Source organism: Takifugu flavidus, chromosome 11 (genome assembly GCF_003711565.1).
Source record: "Takifugu flavidus isolate HTHZ2018 chromosome 11, ASM371156v2, whole genome shotgun sequence".
NCBI classification, from domain to species: Eukaryota; Metazoa; Chordata; class Actinopteri; order Tetraodontiformes; family Tetraodontidae; genus Takifugu; species Takifugu flavidus.
This window is the reverse complement of record NC_079530.1, coordinates 11,294,062-11,319,386: the sequence shown is the minus strand read 5'-3', so window position 1 is coordinate 11,319,386 and position 25,325 is coordinate 11,294,062. Positions and strand designations below refer to the sequence as shown.

Below are 25,325 nucleotides of genomic sequence, written 5' to 3'. Positions count from 1 at the left end.
AACGCCGTTTCCAACTGTGTTTCCTTGATTGTGACCCTTTGACTGACCTCTGTAATTGGTCCACACAAATCACTAACCACAGGGACCGGAGGGGGTTCCCACGTGTGTGTGTGTGTGTGTGTGTGTGTGTGTGTGTGTGTGTGTGTGTGTGTGTGTGTGTGTGTGCATCTAATCACTGATCTAGTTTGCAGATTATCTCCTTGCCGGTCGCCCTTTGACACCAGAAGGACGGTGGAGAGCTGGTATCATCCCGCAGGCTGTCATCGTCCTGCTCCTCGGTCCCAACTGTGACCCTGGAACAACGATCCACGGCAGGACGATGGACGTATTTGAAGTCTTCTTTTACTTTAAGATTTTAAGAGTACAAAGAGAAAGCAGCCGAAAAGCCGGCAGAAATTTGGCGACAGCGAAGGCAACTCCTGCACTTGTGCCGTCAGGGTGACAGATTTAAAACATCACACCAACTTTTCAGAAGGTTTCGACATGAGGTTGAGATTTTCAGCCTCGCTGGAGCTCTGGGCTCAACAACTGCTTTCTGGTCTGAAACATGTCACATTCCTCGAGCAGGCATAACACCTGCAGCGGCGCAGGTCCGGGCCGCCTGAGTGTGCACGGCTGATGACATCAGGCACCGTCAAACACTGTAAACACACACTCAGGCATTAACATATACGCTCCTATAATAATGAAGAAATGAAAAAGTCTGTAAATCATACTAGACTTATGCAACATTCCAGGTTTATACAGTGATAAAACAGGTTAGAGGATGGCTTTAAGTTTACATATAAATAAGCAACTGTTTCAAATCATGAAACCTACAATCACTATGCTGTAAATGTTTAACCATTTGACACCAGAGTGTAAGAAAAATTGATTTAATAGACCCCCAGATGTCACCGTGCACAGCAACATGGCCGATCTCAAGTTTTAAAGGATGACACAAAGCGTCTTCAGGAGTTCGACACTGAACACGGGAGCAACCAGGCCAGACATCAGTGATCCTAAAAACCAAGAGTGTGTTTTAAAACTGGCTAAAGAGAGTCCACAAGTACTCTGGGGTGCGTTAGGGTAGAAAAACCTATTTAGGGATGCTAAACCTTCCAAAATCAAATAAAGAATTGTTACATAAATAAATAATCATGTGTGACAGATGGAGAAAGAGTACAATTAAATTAAAAAAAACATTATATAAGGTCATACACAATCTGATGTAGGAACAACTTGTTGAATTTTGAAATTTCTGTCAGTAGATAATAACTGTCAGTAAAATCAAGGATGTCCTCGGATGAAACCAAAATGTCTCACACTCTCATTCTGCATTCTAGCTGATTTGGAGCTGCTAATGCAGATGGGAAGCATCAACTCAGCCGGCCCATCATCCAGTTGGTCATAAATCAGCAGGAGGTAAAAGCTCATCTTATCAATTATGGCTGCTCATATTTTGGATGGGAATCGTGATGAGTTCTGGTGATCAATGGGACTCCAGGTCACAGATCATGTGCAGCCTCAGTTTCCACCAGAATCGCGGCCACAGAGGCCTGAGCGAGCAGCTCCGTCCCCATGATGGAGGGCGGGCCCACCGGGGCCTCCTCATGAATATGGAGCCGCGGAGCGCCGCAGACACTCCCACCTCTGGTGAACTTGTGTATCCAGCTCTGGCCAACTCTCAGTCAGTCAGCAGTGTGCTCGGCTGCCGCATGGCCACTGTGTAAGGAAAAGTTACATTTTTCTCCACATAACAAAGTGGAAAGTGCCAGAAAAACGACGACGCGCTCGGGGAGGCTTGAAGGACGCAGCGGGGGAAGAGCTCGTCTATGAACCTGGAACTTGTGCTCCGCTGATTTAAAGTATTAGTTGGCCTCCAGTTGTGCATGTTCAGAGCAGAGGAGAGCTCTGGTGCCGTGTGTCGGCCAAACGAATAGTGCAAACGAGTGGCAACAGCAGTCCGGAGGCATGGTGTCGAGACTGGGCTCCGTGCTTGCTGCCTTCCTCCTCTGCTTTCTGGCGCAGGTACGTGCGTTCCGTCGTCCGAGGGTCACTCGGTTCAGCTGCCTGGAAGCACTTTGATTGCGTGCCGCGTCGCCTTAAATGTGCGCGGCCATGATACCCTAAAATAAAGAGAGTCCAGCAGCAATTCTTAACAAGCGCGGATAAAGTCGGGACGCGTTTGTGCGGGTTTCTGACGGTTTCGCGGCTTTGAATCGGCTGTCGTGTCTCCCACAGGTGTCAGAGGGATCCGGACAATTCGAGCTGCAAATCTTGTCGATGCACAATGTGAACGGGGAGCTGCTGAGCGGCATGTGCTGCGACGGCGCACGGAACACGGCGGACCGCAAGTGCACACGGGACGAGTGCGATACCTTTTTTAAAGTTTGCCTGAAGGAATACCAGTCAAGAGTTTCGGCTGGGGGGCCCTGCAGCTTCGGAATGGGATCTACGCCTGTCCTAGGAGGGAATACGTTTTCTTTGAAGAGCTCTGTCAGGAATGACAAATCCAGGATAACTTTGCCCTTCAGTTTTGCCTGGCCGGTGAGTTGGACACTTTAAATACACACAAAATAAATTGCGCCCAGACGCGCTACATTTTCAAAAAAAAAAAAAAAAAAAAGTGTTTGAAGGGCAATTCTGTGCAATTACTGTCTGTCAGTCATTCTCCCTCCCCGAGAACCGGATAGAAAGCAAACAAACATGGTTTCTTTTTGGTTGGAGTCTGTGAATTCCCCTTTTGACGAAGGACCTCCTCATTATCTGCACCAATTTACCAGGTGCATGTGTTTTTGCTCCATCAGGCCCCAGAACCGAGTTCTTCACTATGAAAAGATCAGGAGCTAAAACCACAAATTTCAGTGCGTTTCACTTCCGTGCCTCTACACCGTATTCTCAGAAGGTTCCATCCTGCTTGATTCAACAGATATGAAAGTTTGGTGAACCACATTCTCACAGCCCCCCCCCTCCTGTCTGGCCCTCCCCAGCAGCTCCTCATGTTGCACCACGCTACAGCTACACAGTTAGGAAGCCACTCTCGGGTTTCCTCCGCGTCGCCTCACCTCGGCAGGGTAAACGGGTCCTGAGCATCGTAGTCCAGATATTTGTTTGACTCTGCCGTGTTGGAGCAGCTCAGCCTGGTGAGAATCAAAGCTCGCGGAGCCTGTGGGGCCCCAGCTCGGCCCCTGAGTCTCCAGCGCCGTGGCTGATGGGTGAAAGGCACAGTGCCCCTGGTATGTGTGTGTCCAATTACATCAAGGCTATTTTTACCTCAATCCCGATGGAAGTCGGTGTTGTGGCTCCAGGCATTGTGTGCTGTGATTTCTGGCGTGTTACCGTGGAGATTTGCAATGATAGCATGTAAAACAATGTCCTCAGCAGGGTAACATGCAATTGGATCTGCTCTCTAGTTCTTCCTTCACTCTTCTGTGGTGCCTCACACCCTTTATTTATTTATTTTTTTAAATAAAGACAAAGGTTTCTGTTTATTTTCACGCTATGGCAGCACGCCGTTGGCATGAACACTCCAGGGCGGATTAGTTTCATCCTCCTTTGGTGATTTGCTGATTGGCTGCATGTGCATGTTGGTGGAGAAATTACACGGTTGTGCTGGCGGCGGCGCACGGCGAGATCTGCGAGTTCTGTGGCGTATCGGCTGAAAATGCGAGGGATTTCTGGGAATCGCTGTAGGGCGTTGAGCCCACCAACTGTCACCGGCTCAGGATGCGATACCACTCTGCTCTTGTCATCAGTTGATTGGCTGCTGTGGACAGACAGCAGTGAGGTGCGGGTGAGATCTCGGGTACGTCGAGTTCATGCGCGCCCCCCCCCTCGGCCTCGGTTGCGGGCCGCATGAATTTGGCCTCCTGTCCGGGCCAAGGGCTTTGTTTAAGTCATGCTCGGTTGGACCCCAGGCATTTCATCGCTTTAACCTTGCCACCCACAGTAACCGCTGCACTTAATGAGGCTGCACACATGTGCACGGATCAGGTAGGGTCGGAGCCAAGTGTCCAGCTCAATACCGTCTGGCGGACCTCTTTGGAGCCCCGGCCGGTTCAATAGTGTCTGCTTCATGCTTTTTTTAATTCCACGCAGGAGTGAGGGCCTTCACAGTGTATCAAGCAAGGACAATGGCGTGCCCTCTGTGACTGCGGCGAGGATTACAGAGCATAATGGAGGCCGTGCAGCTGTAATGCCAGCGCAGGCCAAGCAACAGGAAGCAGTTGTAGTAGACTCAGCAGTGATGAAGTTGGCTCGCAGGCAAACGGTGACCTTGCCCCCGTGGCCATCTCAGCATATTTTCCCAGTGTTGTACCAGAAGGAAAGGGAGAGCTTTTGTGTTTTGGGATCGGACACGTCGAGTTTACATTGGACCTGAGAGGCGCCGCGGCCTCGTTTCAAATCTCGCTGATCAGGCATCCTGATTCCGATATCGGATTTAATTCTGCTCATATTGGATAACGTCTCCTCCCTCCGTCTCAAGCCCGGAGCGTGCTCCCAGGCTAGCTACATGCTAGCTCCGCCGTGACTCACTTGTTGACCATCCATGGCTGTCTGAGAGCGGAGATCAGGTGAGCTGGGAAACAATAGTCGCTTCAGCCTCGAGGCCCAGTTCTGCCGCCAGCTGTGGCAGTAATGACATGTTTGTTTTATTTAGTCTGCTCTGATGTGGCATTTAAGTGCAAGTTACTCCAGTGAAAGGCGGAAGGAAAGCTGTCCTTTTTCTTCCCATTTACTTTGACTCACCCGGTCTTCTACTTTAGAACTTTCTCGGTGTTCTTGTGCAAGTGCGGCGTTGCGTAATAGTTCAAGTGCTTCTCAGCGTCGTTCCAGACGGTTTGGTAGCGTGACACGCGTAGAAATTACATTTATTTTTCTACTTGTTTTGTTTCCCTTTTATGGTAAATGACCTTAGCGAGAGGAAGGCGGGCTTCGTGTTTACTTCCACGCTTGATTTTAATTCCTTTTACTGATTCGGTTTGTTTGCTCTGCGAGGGAGACGCAATCTGCCACATCATGTTTTATCTGGCAGACAAATGTCTTGTTCCTCAGAAGATGCTTTAGCTTTCACAGTATAATTTAATAACCTGTTGGTTATTTAATAACCGACCCTCCCTCCTGTTTTTATTTGGATGAAGCCCTCTCGGGGGAAACGGTGCAGCTGGTCCCTGCTTCATCGGCGTGGCCGTTGACTCTTCAGGCGACCCTGACAGTTGTTCTGTCACCGGCCTTTACGGCAGAACAGGGTCGACCCAACGACTGGTTGGATCTCAGCTTGATACTGTTAAAGTGATTGACTCAGGAAAACCGATACAGAAGGTCAACATCCCTCTGACGGGATTGTTGACATTTCCTCTGGACCTTTGGCTGCTTTGTTCTGTTATTCCAGGAGACATTTCTTTGTCTTTAGTTAGATTACCTTGTAATGATACAGCAGTGGGTCCATTTTCAGCCTGAACTGTGCGTCTGTGTGTGTGTGTGTGTGTGTGTGTGTGTGTGTGTACGGTATGTGTGTATGGGGGAAAATTCCCCTACTAAAGGATTCAGCAGTGTTCCTTGGCAAGTCGATTCAAACTGGAACGATCTTCCCTGCTTGTGTTGCTTGTCTTTTGGACATTGTCTGCTTGGCCAGGAAAGATAAGGACATATGGCCACACTTATAACCCTGGGAAGTGTGTGTGTGCGTGTGAGTGTGTGTGTATACTTCAAAAAGAAGCTGCAAGTCAGCTGTGAGCCTGGGAAAAGTGAACCTGGCAGTGGCAGACGGTTCAGAGCTGATAACAGCCTGGGAGTTATGGAGTGCTGGTAAACGAGGAGCCAGGCGGTATCTCTCCCTCTCTGGAAGCAGTTATTCAGTCTGGAGCCGAGCAGCCAGTAAGAGCAGGGCTGCTGCTCCGATGGAGCCGGAGTGGCGTCGCGAGGGGGACAGTAGAAGTTTGGGTGTTTTGGCAGGTGAGCCATAAACGGGCGTATTACGCTCTTCTTTATGTTTGACCTTGAGCGGGTTCACCTGCTGCTTTCGTGACCTGGGGCTGATCATCACATGGCTGCCACAGCTTCCATGCTGATGCGTGACCAAACCCATCTGAGATAAGGGTGTTTTCGCCGCGTTCCTGTTGATTTTTGTCATGGGAATCGACCAGAAACCCATTAGATTCTTCCCTTTCAGCAACCCTGTCAGCTCCGGACACAGTTTGTAATTTCGGAGGGTTGCAGGTGAACCGAGTTGTTACACTTGGCAGGCGCTCGCCGTTCCAGCCATCGCCAGTAAAACCATAACTTCAAAACATGCTCGCATAGATTGGAAGGTCAATCAAAGTTGACTTCGTTGCAGATGTTCTAATGCAAGACTTTTTCATTTTTTTTTCATTTTTGTGGTTTATATTAGTCAAAACCGCACAAACGCAATGTTGCAATAATGTGAAATGTCTGTAGATGATGGCCCACGCAGCTGACGTCTGATGGGTGACGTTACGTTTGAGTTCCTCAAATGAATGAGCTGTGTCATGCTCGGGGGGGTGTTGTGCCTGACAATCACACCCCCCCCCCCCCCCCACACACACACACACACCACACACACACACACACACACACACACACACAAATAAATAAATAAATGCGTAGCTGCATTGGGCTGATGCGTAAAGTCCCCAAAAGGATTGTTGTTCTTATAGTGTTGATATAAGTGGCTGCAGGTTGACGTCGAGGATCGGGGATCACATTACTGCTGACTCATTTACTCGAGTTCTGCGTCAGGTGACCGCGGCCACTTGTGAGTCAAAACACACCGAGTCCTGGGCAGCTGATGAGCTCTGTTTAAAATAATAGCTGCTGAAATAACTGGCCAAGGATGACAAACGCGTCTCCTGGCAACAGGAACTCATAGAAAAGGTGAAGCCTTGAAACCCCCGAGTCAGTTTTCTCTGTTTGGAGAGTGAACACGGGGCTTTCCTCCGCACGCTTGTTTACCACCAACTTACCGCTGCGCGTGCGTGTGTGTGTGCGCGTGCGTGAGTGTGTGTGTGCGTGTGCGTGTGTCGAGGAGGTGTTTTAATGGACGCTGCAGCGCGGCGAGTGCGTTACACTTTCTCACAGTTGAATACTTTCCCCGTGAGTCTGCGGCGCTCGCTCGCTCGCTCGCTCGCAGCTACATTGTTCGCTCCCTCATGACTGTGTGAGCGTGTAAGCTGATATTGGTGTGAGCACAACGGAGCCTGAATTGGACAAAGCATTTTTTGGGGGGGGTAGTGAAATGTAGAAGTCTCTCTCGTTCCTGTCTTGCAGCCCACCTCGCCATCCGTCACATACACGTCTTTTGCTGTCACTTCATTTTTCTGCGTGCGATGACTTGGGCTGAGGGTCGTCTCTGTAAGCACTTCATTTTGGGTTTCTCACAGCATTCCTGGTGGCACCAGGGGTTTATAAATTTAATATGAAATCCTACGTACGCTGCACAACAGAACCGACTTTGTGCTCTCTTAGAACACTGGAAAACGTCTGCTGACTTCTCGCCACACTGTTTAACCATGTGGAAAAACTCTTTCTGCAGAGAGCAGTGGGTGTTTGAGAGGAAGATATATTTCAAGCGCCCTATCGTCAGTGTCGCTTCTGTGCCCCATTTTCTTTTTTTTGGTTTACTTTCAAACCTGCCCGACTCATTATTCAAAGCTGTCTGGTTTCACTGTTGGAGGGTGACCATGGAAACCGCTGCCACCACAGAGCCCTCCGAGGCCACACAAGCATGTTAACAGGTAGAAGCATGCGTACTGGCCGGAGCTTCGGGCTAACTTGATGAGAGGCACATAAAACATTGGCAGGGCCAGTGAGGTCATGGGAAATCTTTTTTTGTTTAACGCCTAAAAACAAATGTTTGGAGAGGAAAATATGCTCACTGTGACATTCGTTAAAGCAGAAACATCTGGGGCTGTGTTCGAGGCGAGCCTGAACAGTCCCAAATGAGAATCAGCCTTCTCTGCTTCTAAAACGCTGTATTGTTGAATATTAAGGTTTATAGATGTCTTTTATGATGTGGCACCTGCTAACCTTCCCTTTGATCTCTGTCTTCTCTTCTACAGCGATCCTACACTCTGATAGTGGAAGCCTTCGACTCCAACAATGAAACCAGCGGTGAGTATTTGTGCACGTCTGGCAACCCCCCCCCCCCCCCCCAACCCCGGTCTGGGAGAAGTTGTGTCGTTGAAGGTCACAAAGGGAAGTTTATTCTCTCTGAACTCCCTGCTCTGGTCCTTTGGGTGTGCGTGTGTGTCCTGTCCTGAGAGAGTGTGTTGACAGGTGCCTGTAAGATGGGGAAGCAGGCGGGAGGAAGGAGGAGGATGACGAGGAGTGGTGAGGGAAGGAAATCTAGGGGAGTGGTGCACAGTGTTTTGATTGGCCTGATGGTGAATCTGCGACCAGCATCCCATCAAAGCCAGTTCACCCAGTCTGCTGTACTGTTGGAAACATCCGGAGCTGGATGCTGGTCCCTCCGCCAGGAGCAGAGGCGGCTCTGTACCTGAACCATAGTTGCCATGATGGGACGGCCTTGTTTATGCAGGTCTGATGGAGGTCAATGGGGTTTCTGTCTTTTCTGCTGTATTTGCCGCTCCCCAGAGAACTATTAGGACACTGGTGTGAAAAGCCCCCTGAATGAACACAGTCAATGCTGGCTAAGCCCCTCTTGAGCCGCTCCAGGCCGGCTCCCAGCTCCGATTGCCTCATCTGTTGTGATTGTCCAGATATTAAACCATCCGCTTTTAAACCATGTTAATCCGTCCACTATCCAAATGGGAACGTGGATTCACTTTTAGCTTTTTTTTTTTAATGCAGCGTTTTCAAAAAAGATTCATGTGTATATGTGGAAACTCCTCTAGTGGTTGGTTCAAAGGGCTTTCTGTGTAGCGGGGGTCTTTGGGACCAGAGTGGTACCTTTCTTTGAGCTTTCTAAAGCGTGTGTGATTTATGCTGAGCACTGAGCCAGGCAGCAGGTAGCACGGACATGCTACTCCTGACAGCGTAGGTCAGCAGACGCTAGAGAAATGCCACACGGTTGAGCTCTGGATTCCAGAGCGCTGCGAAATGTGACCGGGCACTGTGATGTGCAACCCCCCCCCCCCCCCCCTCCACCACCCCACCAACGCCAGCCCCAATATACACACACACCCACTGTGGTAAATAAATGACAGGGGGCATTGCATCACAGCACACAGAAGAGCGATTCACCCAGCGGTCGCTCACCTCTGCTCCCGCGGGCGCCGAACGGCCGCCGCGGCCAGTTTCCTGCTCCTCTAGGTGGAAGAGCGAGAGAGAGTCTCGGAGTTGGTGGTCGGCGTGCGATGGGGCCGAGCACTCGTTGTTTGTGTTTGCTGTGTGTCGTCGCAGCCTTGGCTCTCTCGTCTGGCCTTGTCCCTTTGACAGCGTCATGGCCGCTTCCTGTTTGACTTGAAAATACGCCTGTTTCGGGGTCTAGGTCTGTGTGTGTTTAACTTTTGCACAATCACAACGCAGGACGGCCCCCCCCGCCACATAGATGCTATAGTTAGCAGTCTGTAGGAGTCTGTTGTGGACATATTTCAACCTCTGGTAGCGCAAGAATGCACGTTTGGGAAAATGCGCTGATGGCACACTGGCAGGCGTCCCAGCGCTGCCTGTGGCATCGAGGTTCCTGGGCTGTAATTTATGGTGGCTGCGGTTCTGTCCGCACTTGAGCAGATGCAAAGGGCAGCATCTGAAACCAGTAATATCAAGCTGTAAACCTGAGAGTCAGAACCCAAGCGTGGAGCGTCGTGGGGGGGGCAGAACGGACGGTGCTCCCTGTTCGTGTTTGCTTTAATCTCGAATAACCTGCAGTTTTACAGCTGCTTTTTTTTGGCTTTTCTGTGTTGATGGAGCCTGTTTTCCCCCATTTTAGGTGCAGATGGGAGGTTAATAGAGAAAGCCCCCCACTCTGGCATGATCAACCCAAGCCCACAGTGGCAGAAGCTAACCCATAACGGACCCGTGGCCCAGTTCGAGTACCAGATCCGGGTCATCTGTGATGAGCACTACTACGGCTTTGGTTGCAACAAGTTTTGCCGGCCCAGGGACGAATTCTTCGGGCATTACACCTGCGACTACAATGGAAACAAAACGTGTCTGGAAGGCTGGTCCGGACCTGACTGCAACACAGGTGAGCGGTCAGCGGGTCGGGGCGGATGATATCAGCAGCGATGGAGACGGCAGCTCCAGACGGCCGTATTAGTATTTGTGACTATGAATGAGTCCTCTGAAGTGAGCACCACTGTAATGTGTGATTCATGCTGATACACTGTCTGCTGTGTGATCCCAGTGAAAGGAGGCCTTTGTTCCTGCACCCTCGCATCATTTTCCTCTTCCGTCTCCATTCAAATCAAGCTTTTCAGTCTCTGTATGATTAGGAATAAACTTTAACCCCCCCCTCCCTGCAGGAAATCGGCCCGAGCGCCTCTCACATTCTCAGATATTCCACTGTTCAACGCAGAGCAAGATTGATTGTTGCAGACAGCCGTGTTTGTTCTCGCATAATGAAATGTTATGGAGGACAGTAATTATATTAGATTTACTGCTTTAATTAAAATGTGCTAAAATAAAAATGGAGCTAAGTTTGAACGCAGTCACCAGGCCGTTATTTTCTCCCTCCTCTTGTAGCTATATGTCGACAAGGCTGCAGCACTGAACACGGATCCTGTAAGGAGCCAGGAGGATGCAAGTAAGTCACCAAAGCTGCCCTGTGTGATTTATCCGTCTGCTGTCGCTGCACTTTTCCTGTGTCAGACGTCAAACATGGTTCGTTCATCCGCCTGAATTTATGACGGACGCTCTTGCCAGACGCGTGTGGTGTGGCTCAGACAGATAATGTCGTGGTGCGCCCCCTCCCTGTGCATGCCCCGGGTCTGCGCCAGGAAGCTCAGCTTCGAGTCTCTGGCGTCCTTGATTGAGGGCCGCGGCCCCCGGTCCGAGTCCACGCTGGGACCCGTGTGTGTCCCTCTAGCGTGGCAGGTATTCCCGAGCCGGGCCGTGACGGCTGCAGGAGCCTCCGCTCACGCTGTTTGTACAGCTAATGGCTTCCTAATGCTCTTCATCCACATCGCCTGAGGAAATCTGGGCGCAGAAGGATGTCAGAAGAGAGGGCTGTGTGCACTAACCCCCTTCCATCGCGCTCCCCTCCCTGGAGCAGGCCCTGCACGGCCCGGCTCTTCCCACAGCTCCAGCTTTGGTTGCTTTCTTAGTTGTCTGATTTGGCTATAAATCAAGCGCAGGGACGATCGGGTTTGTTCATTCTGTGCTGCGGCTTTGTTATTTTTCCCAAGGTTTTGACATCATCAGGTTACTTGTAAGCGCTTGTGTGGCCACTGGTGGAACAAAAGATTGAATTGCTTTAGTCTTTAAAGGTGTGGCTGCATTTCTCGATCTGGGTTTGGCGCTTTAGCAGAGAAAACTCTCCTAACGAGCAATTCTTCTGTGACTTGCTTCTTTTTCTGGTCAACAGCCACTGATTTTTAGTGGGATGAAGAAGGCTCAGTGTTGCGCTGTGGAATTAATAAGTTACTCTGGGAGAAATCACAGTGAAACAGACACAATGTTAAAAATGGCCAGAACAAGCAGCCTGTTAACTGTTCAAATCTGTCAGTGTTGCATGATGTAATGTCGCATTCCCCACTAATTTATCTGTGTAATAACTCTAAATGATTTGCTATCCTGCTTTGGACAGGAGGTTCTGCCATTTAGGGAGAGAATTAGCACAATTTTAAGAATAGCCTCTGAATCACAGACTGGCATTTACTTAACTGCCGCGTTAATTGCTGCAGTACGTTTCTCCAAGCTAATCAGGACGCCGTTCCCCCAGAGGGCCGCTGTGTTTCCTGTCGCTCGGCTCTATTACAGCAGCTGTAGTGGAACCTCGTCACTTTTAAGAGGTGGATTTATCAGCCAGGCTAGATGGTAATCTTAATTATGGGACTCGGGAAATAAAAAGGTCAGTGTTATCAGCGTAATTATGGGCCTGGCTATTTCAGTGGTCAGTAAGTTCCGTCCCTTTCTCAGCCTCGGGGCTCACGCCTTGCTCCTTCAGACTCATGGGAACCAGGATGAGCTGCTCCGAAACATGTGAGAGGAGCGCCAAACCTTCTGCCACTGCCAAACCACAGGCACAGTGTCAATGGGAGTGTCTGGCCGCATGCTAATGTTAGCCGTGCTCCAGGTCCCAGGGCCGTTGTCGTTCGGTATTTCTTTTGTTTGCTCAATAGCCAGATATGCGTCCTCTGTTTCTCCTATTCTTTGAACCCTGTTACATAAACATGTGAGTATTTAAGATTCATTTGTGGTCCTCTAAAACCCAGCCCAGTTGAAAGTGGGAGAAAAGTGCCTCTTTTGTTTTCACAGCGCAGCTCCGTGATGAAAGTTGTTCGTTGGGATCCGATTATTGCTGCGTTTCCAGTGAAGGAATTTGGATTAATCATCAGATTAAGTTATCAGCGTTCTCAGATCGATCCTCAGATTGTTTTCACTGTTTTTCTCCAATGATTTAGCTTGAATCTTCTGCACATGTTGTTGTGAAGTGTGTCCCTGGGCCGATGATCATTTTGTGCGTGGCTCTCTGTGTGTCTTACAGTTGTTTGTATGGCTGGCAGGGCCAGTACTGTGACAAGTGCATCCCCCACCCTGGCTGCGTGCACGGCACCTGTGTGGAGCCCTGGCAGTGCCTGTGCGACACCAACTGGGGCGGCCACCTCTGCGATAAAGGTTAATCCCCTTCTCTGATTTCACTTGCAGTTGCTGTAGGAGCCGCCCGTGTTGTGTGCAAACAAACTAAAGCTGTGTGAAACTTTCCCAGATCTGAACTACTGTGGCACGCACCAGCCATGTCTAAATGGAGGGACGTGCATCAACACAGGACCTGACAAGTACCAGTGTACCTGTGCTGAGGGCTACTCAGGCGCCAACTGTGAGAGAGGTGAGTGCCAGAGATCCTCAGCCCGATAACGAACCGTCCTCCCTTTAATCTATTGATCAAAAAGCTAAATTGGGAAATAAGCTGTGGACTTTTGTTCCCTGCAGCTTTTCCTTCCTTAATGTTGTCCAAGATCATTTAAAGTTCATTTAATTTAACTCTTATTTCCATGGATTTAATACGCGCTGGTTCTGGATGGAAACATGAAAAATCCACTTTCTCCCAACTACCAGTGAGGTTGTGTGATTGAGATCTGTGGGTCCGTGGCCTCGCCAGCGCTGTCCTGCAGTTACGGTGCCGATGAACGCGTCCGGTTCCACACTGGACGGAACCGGACGTCCCGTCCTGTCCCGTCTCCTTCCGCTTTTCCGGGGCCTCTGTACCTGCTCTCTTGGCAGTATTCCGAGGCGCTCCTTTGTTCTCGGTCTTCCTCGGGTCCTCTTTCCGGTGGGGAGGGGGTCCATCTGAAACGGGGTTAGACACACGCAGGTGCATCGGCAGCCATCTTGTATCCATGACGATGGTGATGTTGGCGCCATATTGGCGATCCCTCTGTCTGTCCCTGTGCCTACAACTGTTATCCATAAAATTATGAACAGAACCGGTGGCATTGCCAAGTCCAACAGCACCAGAGGGGTCAGCCCTGGTGCCTCGGGGTGAGGTTTGGGGGGAGGTGGCAGAGGCTTCCACCTGGCTGCAGGTCGCCTTCCGCTTCACAAATCCTTGATGAACCAAAATGATTTCATTTGTTGTCTCGTGGGTTAAAACGTTTTGGACTTGCTGAGTTTACAGAAAAAGGGTCAAAGGTGGCTTGAGTGTGAAGAAGGTGGGAACACGGCAGTGATCTGCTTCCACTCCACCCCCCCCCCCACGCCGTGGCGTCCCTTTTCTCCTCGGGCTCTCGGACAGATGGTGGACGTGAGGCCTCAGCTGCTGCAAACACCGTGGAGATGCTGTTTTTCCTCATTAAATCTGAGCCTCGCAGCGTGTTGACAGCTTAACTGCAGAGATGTCAGAGAACTCGTGCCCTTAGTAACAGGAAGTCCCTCAGACCCGGGGAGACGTAGGTGATTGGTGCGCGGAGGACAGGCGTCCACCCCGCTGTCCCTCTGTCCTCCCTCTGCATACCACAGATCACCTGCAGCCACCCAGTTATCACAAGAGTGGCTCATTAATTCTTGGTGCTTCACTCATCCCTGATTGCTCCATGAAGGAGGGGTGGACGCCTTCCCCTTCCTGCCCCCCCCCGCCCTCCCGCCAGCCTCTCCTCTTGTGCTGCCCCTTGGCAGAAGAATGGCGGGGCGTCAGAGGGAAGTCACGCTGCAGCGGTCGGGTCAACTTAGCATGAAAGATGATTTCCTGGCGGTGTGGTCTGCTGGCTGGATAATGAGCGAGATGGAGGGGGATTTTGAGCGGGAGGTTTTTCCCAGGAGGAGGAGGGGTGTGAGCTGATGGGCGCGAGGGCCCCCCTGTGTACACCCATCAGTTGTGTAGTGTCACAGCGTCCTAATAAATGATGAACAGTATATGTTCTTGTTGGGATTGAAGTCTCCGTCCTTTCCTCCTCGCAGCGGAACACGCCTGCCTGTCCAGTCCCTGTTCTAATGGAGGCAGCTGTTCGGAAACCAGCCAAGGCTACGAGTGTCAGTGTGCGCCAGGCTGGAGCGGCCCCTCCTGCACCATCAGTACGAACACCCTCCAGCTGCAGGTATTAAGCACCCAAAGTCCTTTAGGAATAACCGCATTCCTTCTGCCCAGATATTGACGACTGCGCTCCGAACCCCTGCAACCACGGAGGCACCTGCCAGGACCTGGTCAACGGGTACAAGTGTCACTGTCCTTCCCAGTGGATGGGGAAGACCTGCCTGATAGGTCAGACTCTCTCTCCAGCACGTTGCGCCTGTCAGCCGCACTCGCAGATGCCACAAATCTTCTCTCCCTCTCTTCCAGACGCCAACGAATGCGACAGCAAGCCTTGTGTCAACGCCAATTCCTGCCGTAACCTGATTGGAGGATACTTCTGCGAGTGTGTGCCTGGTTGGACTGGTCAGAACTGTGACATCGGTCAGTGGGAAACCGTCAGCTGTGGAGCTCCTCCCCTCCTTTTAAGGCCTCCTCCTCTGTTAATTGAGTTTGGGGTCTGACATAAAGGCCTGAATCAAAGATTTGGATGAGTGCAGCATTTTCCTGCAGCGTAAATGAATCTGCAGTATCATTATTAGTCCTGTGTGTGGCCACAGCTGTGGTGATTTAGAAGTGGCTCAATACAATCCCAGTACTAGTTTCGCTTGGCAGCGGAGGGGATTGCTCAATTCCCTTGTGCAGCACCAATTCTGCAGCCACGTTATCCAACTTTTGCAGAGCGCTCCGTGTTTTTGAAGGCCCCTAGCATGGGAACCATAAAGCACGGGCTTGTTTTTGAAGACACGCTGTTTAGTCAAGCGGTTCAGAATGAATCTTTACGCTTGTTTTTTCTCTTCTGTGTGCGTGCAGACATAAACGACTGCAAGGACCAGTGCCAGAACGGGGGAACGTGTAAGGTACGTGACGGTCCTGTCCGGTACCGCCGCTGGGTTTGTTGCGCCGTCTCCCAGTGAGACCTTTGCAGCAGTTGTGTATAAATAGCTGCTCCGACCCAAACCGACAGAATTGTTGCAGAATTCCTTTGCGAAACCAAATCTGAGGGGAGTGGGTTCAGGGGTTTCTCAGGGAGGGACACAAAGTGCCCCGACCGCACTGGATTAAATTACAATAAACATAATTGTTTGGAGCGCACGCCAGGAAAATGTGTTGAAATAATTGCAGAGCTACGATAATGTTCTTTTAACCTTGCTCCCCCCCCCCCCCACCCTCTTAGTTCTTTGGGTGACGGTGAGCGTTGGGACCCCTCCCTCTCATGTCACAGGCGATGACGGCTCCTCTCTTTCAGGATCTGGTCAATGGCTACCGCTGCATCTGCCCACCCGGCTTCTCCGGGGAGCACTGTGAGAAGGACATCGACGAATGCTCCAGCTCGCCGTGCCTGAACGGCGGCCGCTGTCAGGACGAAGTCAACAGCTTCCAGTGCCTCTGTCTGGCCGGCTTCTCAGGAAATCTGTGCCAGGTGAGACGCGACACGGTCACAGGAGACCCGTGTGTCCGGGGCCCGGCCCCCCCTCTGCCGGGGCTGCTGTGTCGTTGGCTTCATTGTAGAACTTTCCTGCTCCACCCTTTTTAAATGACTGTTGTTCCACAGTCGTCCCATTTTTTCAAAAGGGAGTGCTTTGTTGAAGCTGCTCCTGGCTACAGCGGTATACAGTACATTCCTCCATGCAGAATCCCAGACATGAGGACGCAGCCTTGCCCCCCCCCCTTTCACCGAGTGCGTGTGCTGTTTCCTGGCACAGCCGGCAGGGAGGGAGCTGCGGGGTTTTGCTCTATTTAACGCAGCAGACAGGAAGTCAAGCATCTCCTCTCCTCTTCTACCTGTCGTCTTCCTCAGCTGGACATCGACTATTGCTCCCCCAACCCCTGTCAGAACGGAGCGCCCTGCTTCAACCTGGCCACGGACTACTACTGCGCTTGCCCGGACGACTACGAGGGTAAAAACTGCTCTCACCTCAAAGACCACTGTCGCACCACCACATGCAAAGGTATGACCCCCCCCCCCCCCAGTAAAAACGGGCCTTAAACCTTTTTGTCTGTAGAAACTTTGTTGTAAATCGATCTGAGGGCCAGTGGCCATGTTTAATTTAGTACACTGAGGTTTCCTGGCCAGGGTGTACACATCACCCCCCCCCCCCCCCCCCCCACACACACACACACACACGCACACACACACACACACACATCTACTCAGTAAAGCTTTTCCAGTGATTCTTCCCTCCTGAGTTCTTTGAAAATCTGGCAGAGGCATGATAGCACTGTGTGTGTTCTTAGTAATGACTTGGTGGGCTACCTTCTCTCTTCCCCCTCAATGAATATGCACTTTCTGTGTGTGTGTGTGTGTGTGTGTGTGTGTGTGTGTAATTGAGTGAGTGGACCAACCACGGAGTCAGATACCAGAGGGTGAGATTCTTTGTGCTCTTGCCCCCCCCAACCTGATCAGACAGGGAAGCGGATCACTCGGCTTTGCTTATGAAAGCAGCGCCGCTTCACGCCATGTATCTCTGTTTCTGATTGGTTAGAGAGGTTGTTCTTTTTTTGCACAAGCGTGAATAGAGTTTTTATCACCTTGTGGTTCTGAATTATTTTTCTGGATGAAGTCAAACCCGGGTCAGTAAACCTGCTACGAAGGTGCGCCTGTTCCAACGCGCCCCGCTGACTCTCCGCCGCTTGTCTTTGCAGTGATTGACAGCTGCACCGTTGCCGTGGCGTCCAACAGCACTCCGGGAGGCGAGCGCTACATTTCATCCAACGTGTGTGGACCTCACGGCCGCTGCCGGAGCCAGGCGGGGGGGCAGTTCACCTGCGAGTGCCAGGAGGGCTTCAGAGGAACCTACTGTCACGAGAGTAAGCCCCCGTTCGCCGCGCACCGCTAACGGCGGCGCGTCCCCGCCCACGTCACACGCTCCCTCCTCCCTTTCAGACATCAACGACTGCGAGAGCAACCCGTGCCACAACGGCGGCACCTGCATCGACAAGGTCAGCGTGTACCAGTGCATCTGCGCGGACGGCTGGGAGGGCGACCACTGCCAGATGAGTGAGTAACGACGCCGCCGCTAACGACGCCGCCGGGGCGGCTGGTCCGTGTTTCCTAAACGGGTCGGTAACAAATCCCGCTCTCAACGTCTTTGGCAGACATCGACGACTGCAGCACCAACCCCTGCCACAACGGAGGGACATGTCGAGACCTGGTGACGGATTTCTTCTGCGAGTGCAAGAATGGCTGGAAGGGGAAGACGTGCCACTCCCGTAAGCGCCTCTCGTTTCTCCACACCCACCAGTGTCTGTGCAGGCTCATGTATGGTGCTGATGGCTGTGCGGCCTTCTGCACCCTACCTGGGCTCCTACCGGGGCTCCTACCTGGGCTCCTACCGGGGCTCCTACCGGGGCTCCTACCTGGGCTCCTACCGGGGCTCCTACCGGGGCTCCTACCGGGGCTCCTACCTGGGCTCCTACCGGGGCTCCTACCGGGGCTCCTACCGGGGCTCCTACCGGGGCTCCTACCGGGGCTCCTACCGGGGCTCCTACCTGGGCTCCTACCTGGGCTCCTACCGGGGCTCCTACCTGGGCTCCTACCGGGGCTCCTACCTGGGCTCCTACCTGGGCTCCTACCTGGGCCCCGCCTAACCTGTCCGCTGCTCTTCCAGGGGAAAGCCAGTGCGATGAGGCCACGTGCAACAACGGAGGCACCTGCTACGACGAGGGCGACACATTCCAGTGCAAGTGCTCCCCGGGGTGGGAGGGGGCGACCTGTAACATCGGTGAGTCACCGGCGCTGCGGTCGCGCTTAATGTTTTACACCGACACACCTGGAGCGTTTGTGGGCGGAGCCTCCGGGAATGATTAGACGTCTGCGCCACAAAGTGTTTTCATCCCCTCGTGCTGTCAGCGCTCTGCCTCGCCCTCCCTCCCTCCTCCTCCACCTCCCCCTTCTCCACCTCCCTCCTTCCTTCCCCACCTCCCCCTTCTCCACCTCCCTCCTTCCTTCCCCACCTCCTCCCTCCTTCCTTCCACCTCCCCCTTCTCCACCTCCACTCCCTCCTTACCCCCCTCTCCTCACCTTCCTTCCCCACCTCCCTCCTTCCTTCCCCACCTCCTCCTTCTTGCCCTCCCTCCCTTCCTTTCCCTCCCACCTCCCTCCCACCTTCCCTCCCCTCCTCACCTCCCTCCTCCTCCTCACCCCCCCCCCCTCCTGGGAGTGCTGACAGATGTCTGCCTAAAGTCCCTGATTGCACTGACTCCTCTGAGTGCAGGAATGTAGATTCCACGGGACAAAGATGAAAACCTGCTAAAATAAATCAAAGCCACATCAGCTGAAGCCTCCTGTGACTCTTTAATGTCTGCGACAGCTGATTTAATCAATAAGCTTCTGTAGCTGTTGCCCAAAAAAATACTGACCCCCCCCCCCCCATCTCTTACCTTTCTCAGCCAAAAACTCCAGTTGTCTTCCAAACCCGTGTGAGAACGGGGGGACCTGTGTGGTGGCGGGGGAGTCGTTCACCTGCGTCTGTAAAGAAGGCTGGGAAGGCCCCACCTGCACCCAGAGTAAGTGCTCCCTACAGGTAGTGTAGTAAAAAACATACCTGTGTACAATAAAAATGTCATTTTGAAACCTGGGTCAAAGGTCAGCGGCTGGGGTTTTACTCTGTGATTAAATGCTGCAGATCTGTTTTAACAAAAGCTGATAATAACTTGGTTGATAGAACTAGTATGGTACAAAGTTAAGCTGCCTCGCTGCTCACCTGGGCCGGGCGGCTCAGCCAAAGGACGTTTATGACCTTTACATGAGGACAAATGTCCAGCTACCTCGTCTAAAGGTGACGTCCTGCGTCTGATTCCAGCAGAATTTCCCCGGCAATCTTAAATCTATTTTTTCCGCTGGCTGTTGTCGGCCATGAGCCGAGGAGGAGGAGGAGGCAGAAGTGGGCTCAGGAAAGTGGACACAGATGTTTCTCCCCTCTCTCTTGTCCAACACACCCGTCTCCCCTCATCGTTGCATTCCTGGCCAAGCACTGACATCTCAGCATGTTCCGCAGCTCTCCCCCATATTCTTTTCCCCTTTATACGTCCGGCAAAAAAAGAAATTCCCCAACATTTTCAGGAACGGATCAGGGATTAAATCTGAGGGACAAGGTGAGGGTGGTTGGAACTGGGGGGGGGGAGCTCAGCTGTTTGCTGCTGCAGCCAACAGCGACTGCTTTCATTCTAACAAAAACTTTTCAAAGTTCCTCTTTTTTAAAGTAAACGGGTTAATTTTAAAACACATTTACAGTATTTTCTACACACAGCAAATGAACCATAATTTGAGTCCATAGTTTTCAGTATTTGAGAAGGTTTTGACAGGAAATACTGTTAAAACAAGTCAAAAATGCCCAGTTTGGGCTGAAATGTCCCTCATAACACAGGTTTGCTGTCAGTGAGGAGCCTCCATAATTAGGTGGAGTCCAGCTTCAACCGTCCAACACGCCTCTGACAACACAAGCTGAGACGTGCTTCTTAGCTGTCACGTGCACGAAACATCCAGACACCAACATGCTTTTCTCCTTCCCTGCTTTTGTTTATTTCTCCTCTCTCTTTTTTCCCAGACACCAACGACTGCAGTCCCCACCCTTGGTAAGTGGAAGCCAAACATTTCCTGTAGATTTGCACAGATGGAAACAAGCGCTGGAGTTTCTCACCTGCGGGCGCGCTCCCGCTCTCACGGCGTGTCTGCCGGGACGCGGGCGTGCGCCCATCCCTGTCATTCCTGGGATGCAGTCAGTGAACTCTCTCGTGAGATCGTTGGTGCGACTCTTATTTAACCACATTCCGCTGGAGCGTGCTCAAAACCGCTTAGCACCTTATTTTAGAGAGCAATAAGAATGACATTTGTGTTTTGACTTGTGAGGAAACTCCAGCCATGCTGGCATGATCTGTGCATGTATAAAACATGCACATCATAAATGATGGATTCCCCCCCCCCACAGCTATAACAGTGGAACCTGTGTGGATGGGGAGAACTGGTACCGCTGCGAGTGCGCCCCAGGCTTTGCAGGTCCAGACTGTCGGATCAGTGAGTATTAACCTCGCCTCCACCTCGCCCCTGATCCGCGTTTAAATCTTAAATCGGAGTTGGTCCCGCGCTGTGGCGGTCTCTCCAAATGGAAGGTCTCGCCAGCCAATTATCTCTGCGTTGGGCTGCGGGCCAGGCCGAGCCATTTCGGTGTCACTCCAGCAGGCCTCGCTAATGTCCCCAAGGGAGAACCAGCTTAGCTGGCCAACAGCTAATCAGCCGTGCTCTCTGACACTGATTACAGATTGTTTTCCCTCTTAACGGCTTTCAGATGGCCACATTCTTTCCCATTGCAAAGCCTTTGTTCTGCTAAGTCCTGCCTGTAGCTCCTGCATACCTGCTAATGATGCTGTTTTTAATAAAACTGCATGAGGAGAAACCTCCTGGGCTGACTTCAAGCATGTTCGCTCGTGTGTTTATTAACTGCTGTCTGTGTGTACGTACGATTTAAATGACACGTGACCTTTGTAGGAATGAGATTTCTATGCTCGCTGCTTAACTCGATATTTGGCTGTGCTCGTCCTTCCAAAAGGGAGCTCTTTTTTTACCTCTCGCTCTCCCCCCCTGCTGTGACAGATATTAACGAGTGTCAGTCTTCTCCATGTGCCTTCGGTTCAACCTGTGTGGATGAGATTAATGGCTACCGCTGCCTGTGTCCGCCAGACAGGACCGGCCCCCACTGTCATGAAGGTAGGAGTCCTAAATGATTATAGTCCACATATGATCAAATGGAAGCATATTTCTGAGATGAGGGGTGCATTTCTACCGCAGTGATGAGAAAACCTTGCTCTGTTAACGGACACGTCACCCTCGATGGAGTGAAATGGGATGAAGACTGCAACACTTGCCACTGTTCTAATGGGAAAGTTGTGTGCACAGAGGTATGTAAACGTTCTCAGTCAAGTATTTATGCTGCTTTTACAGCTGGAAAGCCTGACGTCACCTGTTGCTAATGTTAGAAGTCAGTAAATAGTTATTTTGCTGGTGTGGGAGAGCTGTCGGGTCGGGCCTGTGGAGCCACAACACACAGGGTGGGGCTGGTGTAGGAGCGTGGGATGGTTTTGTTTAAACACATAACAGCACCATCAGAAGCTCCCACACTCACCGTGGGGGTGAGGCCGCGGTGGCGTCGTCACCGTCCTGCGGCTCCACTCAGGGCAACGCCTCGCCAGGTAAAGGGAGCGCGTTGGTACAGGAAGCGCGTTAACTGGGTCAAGTGCCCGACAGACCCAACGAAGACGCGGTCCCAGGGAGCTTCCAAACATTTGAAGTCTTATGGGTTTAATTCTTATTAGTTTCTGCTTCAGTGTGCAAAATGATAGGATAAGTTGTACTGTGGACGCCAGTCCGACCTAAAATCACCAGAATGTCGCCTGCATCTCACCGTCCTGTTTCCTCTCCAGATGTGGTGTGGGCCTACGTCATGTCACGCAGGTGTCAAAGGTCGGGACGGGTGTCCTTCTGGACAGTCCTGCGTCCCCCTCCTGGAGAGCCACTGCTTTGTGAAGCCATGTTCGGGCTTTGGCCAATGCTCGAATTTCGCCCCGCCTCCCAGCAAATGCCGCCCCGGCTCCTGTTACCAGGACAACAGCTGCGCCAACATCACCTTCACCTTTAACAAGGAGACCATGCCTCAAGTGAGTGGATCAGCGGGTTTTGTGGTCATGTCCCCGCCCCTCCAGCATGGTCCGAGCTAGACGGTATCGGCTCTGGTGTTTACGGACCGGAACCAAACTTTGGTTCCTTCCACGACGCCATCCCCGCTTCCCCTCGGCGGGATCAGTTTCAGGATCAGATGGATTAGTGGGGAACGGGACCGCTGGCAACGCTGTCACCACATGACATCAACACTCGCCAGCTCCCTAACGAGCGTGACGGCAGCGAGTGACAATCAGCGTGTGGTCGCTCATCCGAGTTGGGAGGCGCCCGTCCCGAGCGTGCCGCCCGTCCTGCCAAAGCGCCCGTTATTTCCTTCCCTCCACGGCTGTTTAATGCTCATTTCCTCTGATGCGTCCAGGGCTCCACCGTTGAAGACGTGTGCAAGCAGCTGAGGCGTCTGTACGTAGTGAAGAATTTCTCCTTGGAGCATTCCGTGTCCATAACCTGCGACCCCTCGTTCTCCGCCAGCAATGAAATCCACGTCTGCATCGTACGTATCTTCTGATCTTCTGCAGCACATGTTCTTGGCAGACGTTACGTTGGTTTCTCCTCCTTTGTAGTCTACTGAGGACCACCAGTTGGACAGGAGCCCCATCAAAGAGCTCACAGACAGGATAATTGACCTGGTTAGCAAGCGCAACGTGAACAACACGATTCTCACCGCCATCGCGGAGGTGCGCGTGCCAAGCCCCAGCAAAACCGGTATGAGTCGCCTCCAAACTCTGCTCGTTGCCTGTGAATGTGCGGCGTGTTCAAACCTGCATGTGTACAAATGGGTGTGTGTCCCTTCTCCTCGTTTGTCTTCATTTTTGTTTTGCTTTTTTTGGAAGTTGCGATGAGATGGAGCTATGAAAAGCTCGGTGGAAAACATGTACATGTGAAGAATTCTCCCTCCCTCCCACCCTCCCTCCCTCCCTCCCTCCCACCTATTATGGGCTGGACCGTCTACAGCTCCCATCACATGGCATCTTTACGGGTTCTTGTCGAGGCTAGCCACATTTTTGCTTTACAGGAAGGTGGTTTTACAGCACCTATATAATAATCTGTTAAATACACCAGCGGTTGATACAGAGGGATGAAAATACCTGGAAATAGAGAGAACGTGGTTCATTTGTCAGTGGTGAGAAGAGTAAAATGTGTAGTGTTCGTACATTTTCTATTTTTAATGCAAACGCAGTAGAGTAGCAAGTGTGAGACTCCTGAACGGCTGGTTCGGGCCCCCGCATGTGTCCACCATTCATCAGCGCGGCGACAGCCGACGGCCGTCACGGCTTCTGCTGGCAGGTTAGGTTGCACCGCAGAAGGAGCCTCCCTGCGGTTCTGTAATAAAACCTCCCGTGTTGTTTGGCGGTGAATGAATGCGTCCCACCTGCGGCTGCTTGTGACCTTTCGCCCTCTTCTCTGCCCCCAGACTACCTTGTGCCGCTCCTCAGCTCCATCTTTATCGGCATTTGGGTCCTCATGCTGGTGTTCTTCCTGCTGTGGTGCATGCGCCGCCGGCGGAAACAGAGCAGCCACAACGGGGCCGCGGCCACGGGCTCCGAGGACAACACGACCAACAACGTGCGGGAGCAGCTCAACCAGATCAAGAACCCTATAGAGAAGCGCGTGAGCCTCACGGTGGCCATCAAAGACTATGAAAACAAGAACTCCATCATTGCCAAAATAAGGACAAATCATCCCGAGGGGGATGAAGACAACAAGGAGAGGCACTTGCAGAAGGGCCGCTTTGCCAAACAGCCAGCATACACACTGGTGGAGAGGGACGAGAAGACGCCCGTCTCCAACCCCAACTCCACGTCCAAAAGCCCTAATTGGACTAATAAACAGGACAACAGAGACTTGGAGACAGCAAACAGTCTAAACAGGATGGACTACATTGTATAGCAGACAGCTGCGTTGCTGTGCAACCAAGCCTTATGCCTTCACACCCCGGCGGTGGGCGAGCCGGGGAGCTTTGGCACGCGTAGTCGGTAAACTGTTGTGTCAGTCGTGACCCCGCAGTCTTTTCAGATATTCCCCGTGTTAATTTAAGTTTTGACAAGCTGGCTTACACTGGCAGTGACAGTTGCTTTGGTTGGCTGGAGACGCGAGGCACCGCTATACATTTCACTGTAGTTGCAAGTGTCCTTGTCTGCATTTCATTTTTCTCTTTAACGTTAGCGGACACGTGGAAGCGGCTCCTGGTGCGACGGCCGGACGACTAAAGACGAGAGAGGAAACTACCCGACGTGTTCGACACTAGAGCTAACTTCCGTAGCATGTTTGAATTCTTTCTAGTTCTGTTTTGAGAAAGTGCCTTTTCAGCTTTAGACTCGAGCAACTGTCAAATGAGGAAAAAAAAAAAGAAAAAAGATCAACTTTATTATTTATTTTTATTTTGGGGAGGGGAGGGAGGGGTTCAATGTCAGCATTTGCTGCCAATATGAAGAATTTGTCAATTTAGAACATGTAGATATGTACATTTTTTATTAATCATTGTATATATTTGATTTATTAACTTAATAATCAAGAGCCTTAAGATATCATTCCTTTTTATTTATATGTTCTGTCTAGTTTGAAGGTTTTGATAGCTGTGGCAGCCTACCATTGCTTTCCGTTTTCTCCCCCGAACCGTTCTCTAGAAGCTAAATTTAAGACAAAGGACGGGCGCGTTTGGCCCGAATCCCCATTTAACATTTCATGTGTTGCCAGGACCTCGAGCAGACGAGTGAGGTGAGCAGCGACCGGCTGCTGGCAGGGACGCGCGTGGTGGCAACATATTGCTCGCTACTAATGGATTAAAATTAAGGGAACAAACGCCCTCCAGCAGTTTCAGTTTTAACACATTAAAAAAGGAAATTTGACGCATCACGATCTGCTTAGTCAGCAAAATTCCCACGCTGGAGCACGAATACTTGAAGAGTAATGGGAACACTGTGGAAAAGGATGGAAAAGTCTGCCTGGCTCGGCAACAACCGGCCGTTTCTGTGCACACTTCAAACAGGAAAAAAAATAAAAAGGCTCTTACAGACAAATGTG

At 51.5% G+C, this 25,325-nt stretch overlaps 1 protein-coding gene across 1 annotated transcript; it reads left to right on the top strand.

Moving 5' to 3' along the window:
* The first annotated feature begins 1,657 nt into the window (after window positions 1-1,657).
* On the top strand, window positions 1,658-25,305 carry jag1b (jagged canonical Notch ligand 1b). The gene is made up of 26 exons (XM_057046664.1): window positions 1,658-2,010; window positions 2,224-2,529; window positions 8,061-8,112; window positions 9,893-10,150; window positions 10,648-10,708; window positions 12,611-12,741; window positions 12,833-12,952; window positions 14,521-14,634; window positions 14,708-14,821; window positions 14,900-15,013; window positions 15,443-15,489; window positions 15,879-16,052; window positions 16,431-16,581; window positions 17,276-17,440; window positions 17,517-17,630; window positions 17,729-17,842; window positions 18,241-18,354; window positions 19,022-19,138; window positions 20,179-20,206; window positions 20,560-20,645; window positions 21,222-21,335; window positions 21,417-21,526; window positions 22,049-22,282; window positions 22,663-22,794; window positions 22,865-23,006; window positions 23,716-25,305. Exons 1-26 carry the CDS (start codon window positions 1,954-1,956, stop codon window positions 24,189-24,191), a joined length of 3,645 nt encoding a protein of 1,214 aa, XP_056902644.1. The 5' UTR covers window positions 1,658-1,953; the 3' UTR covers window positions 24,192-25,305.
* Window positions 25,306-25,325: the final 20 nt, after the last annotated feature.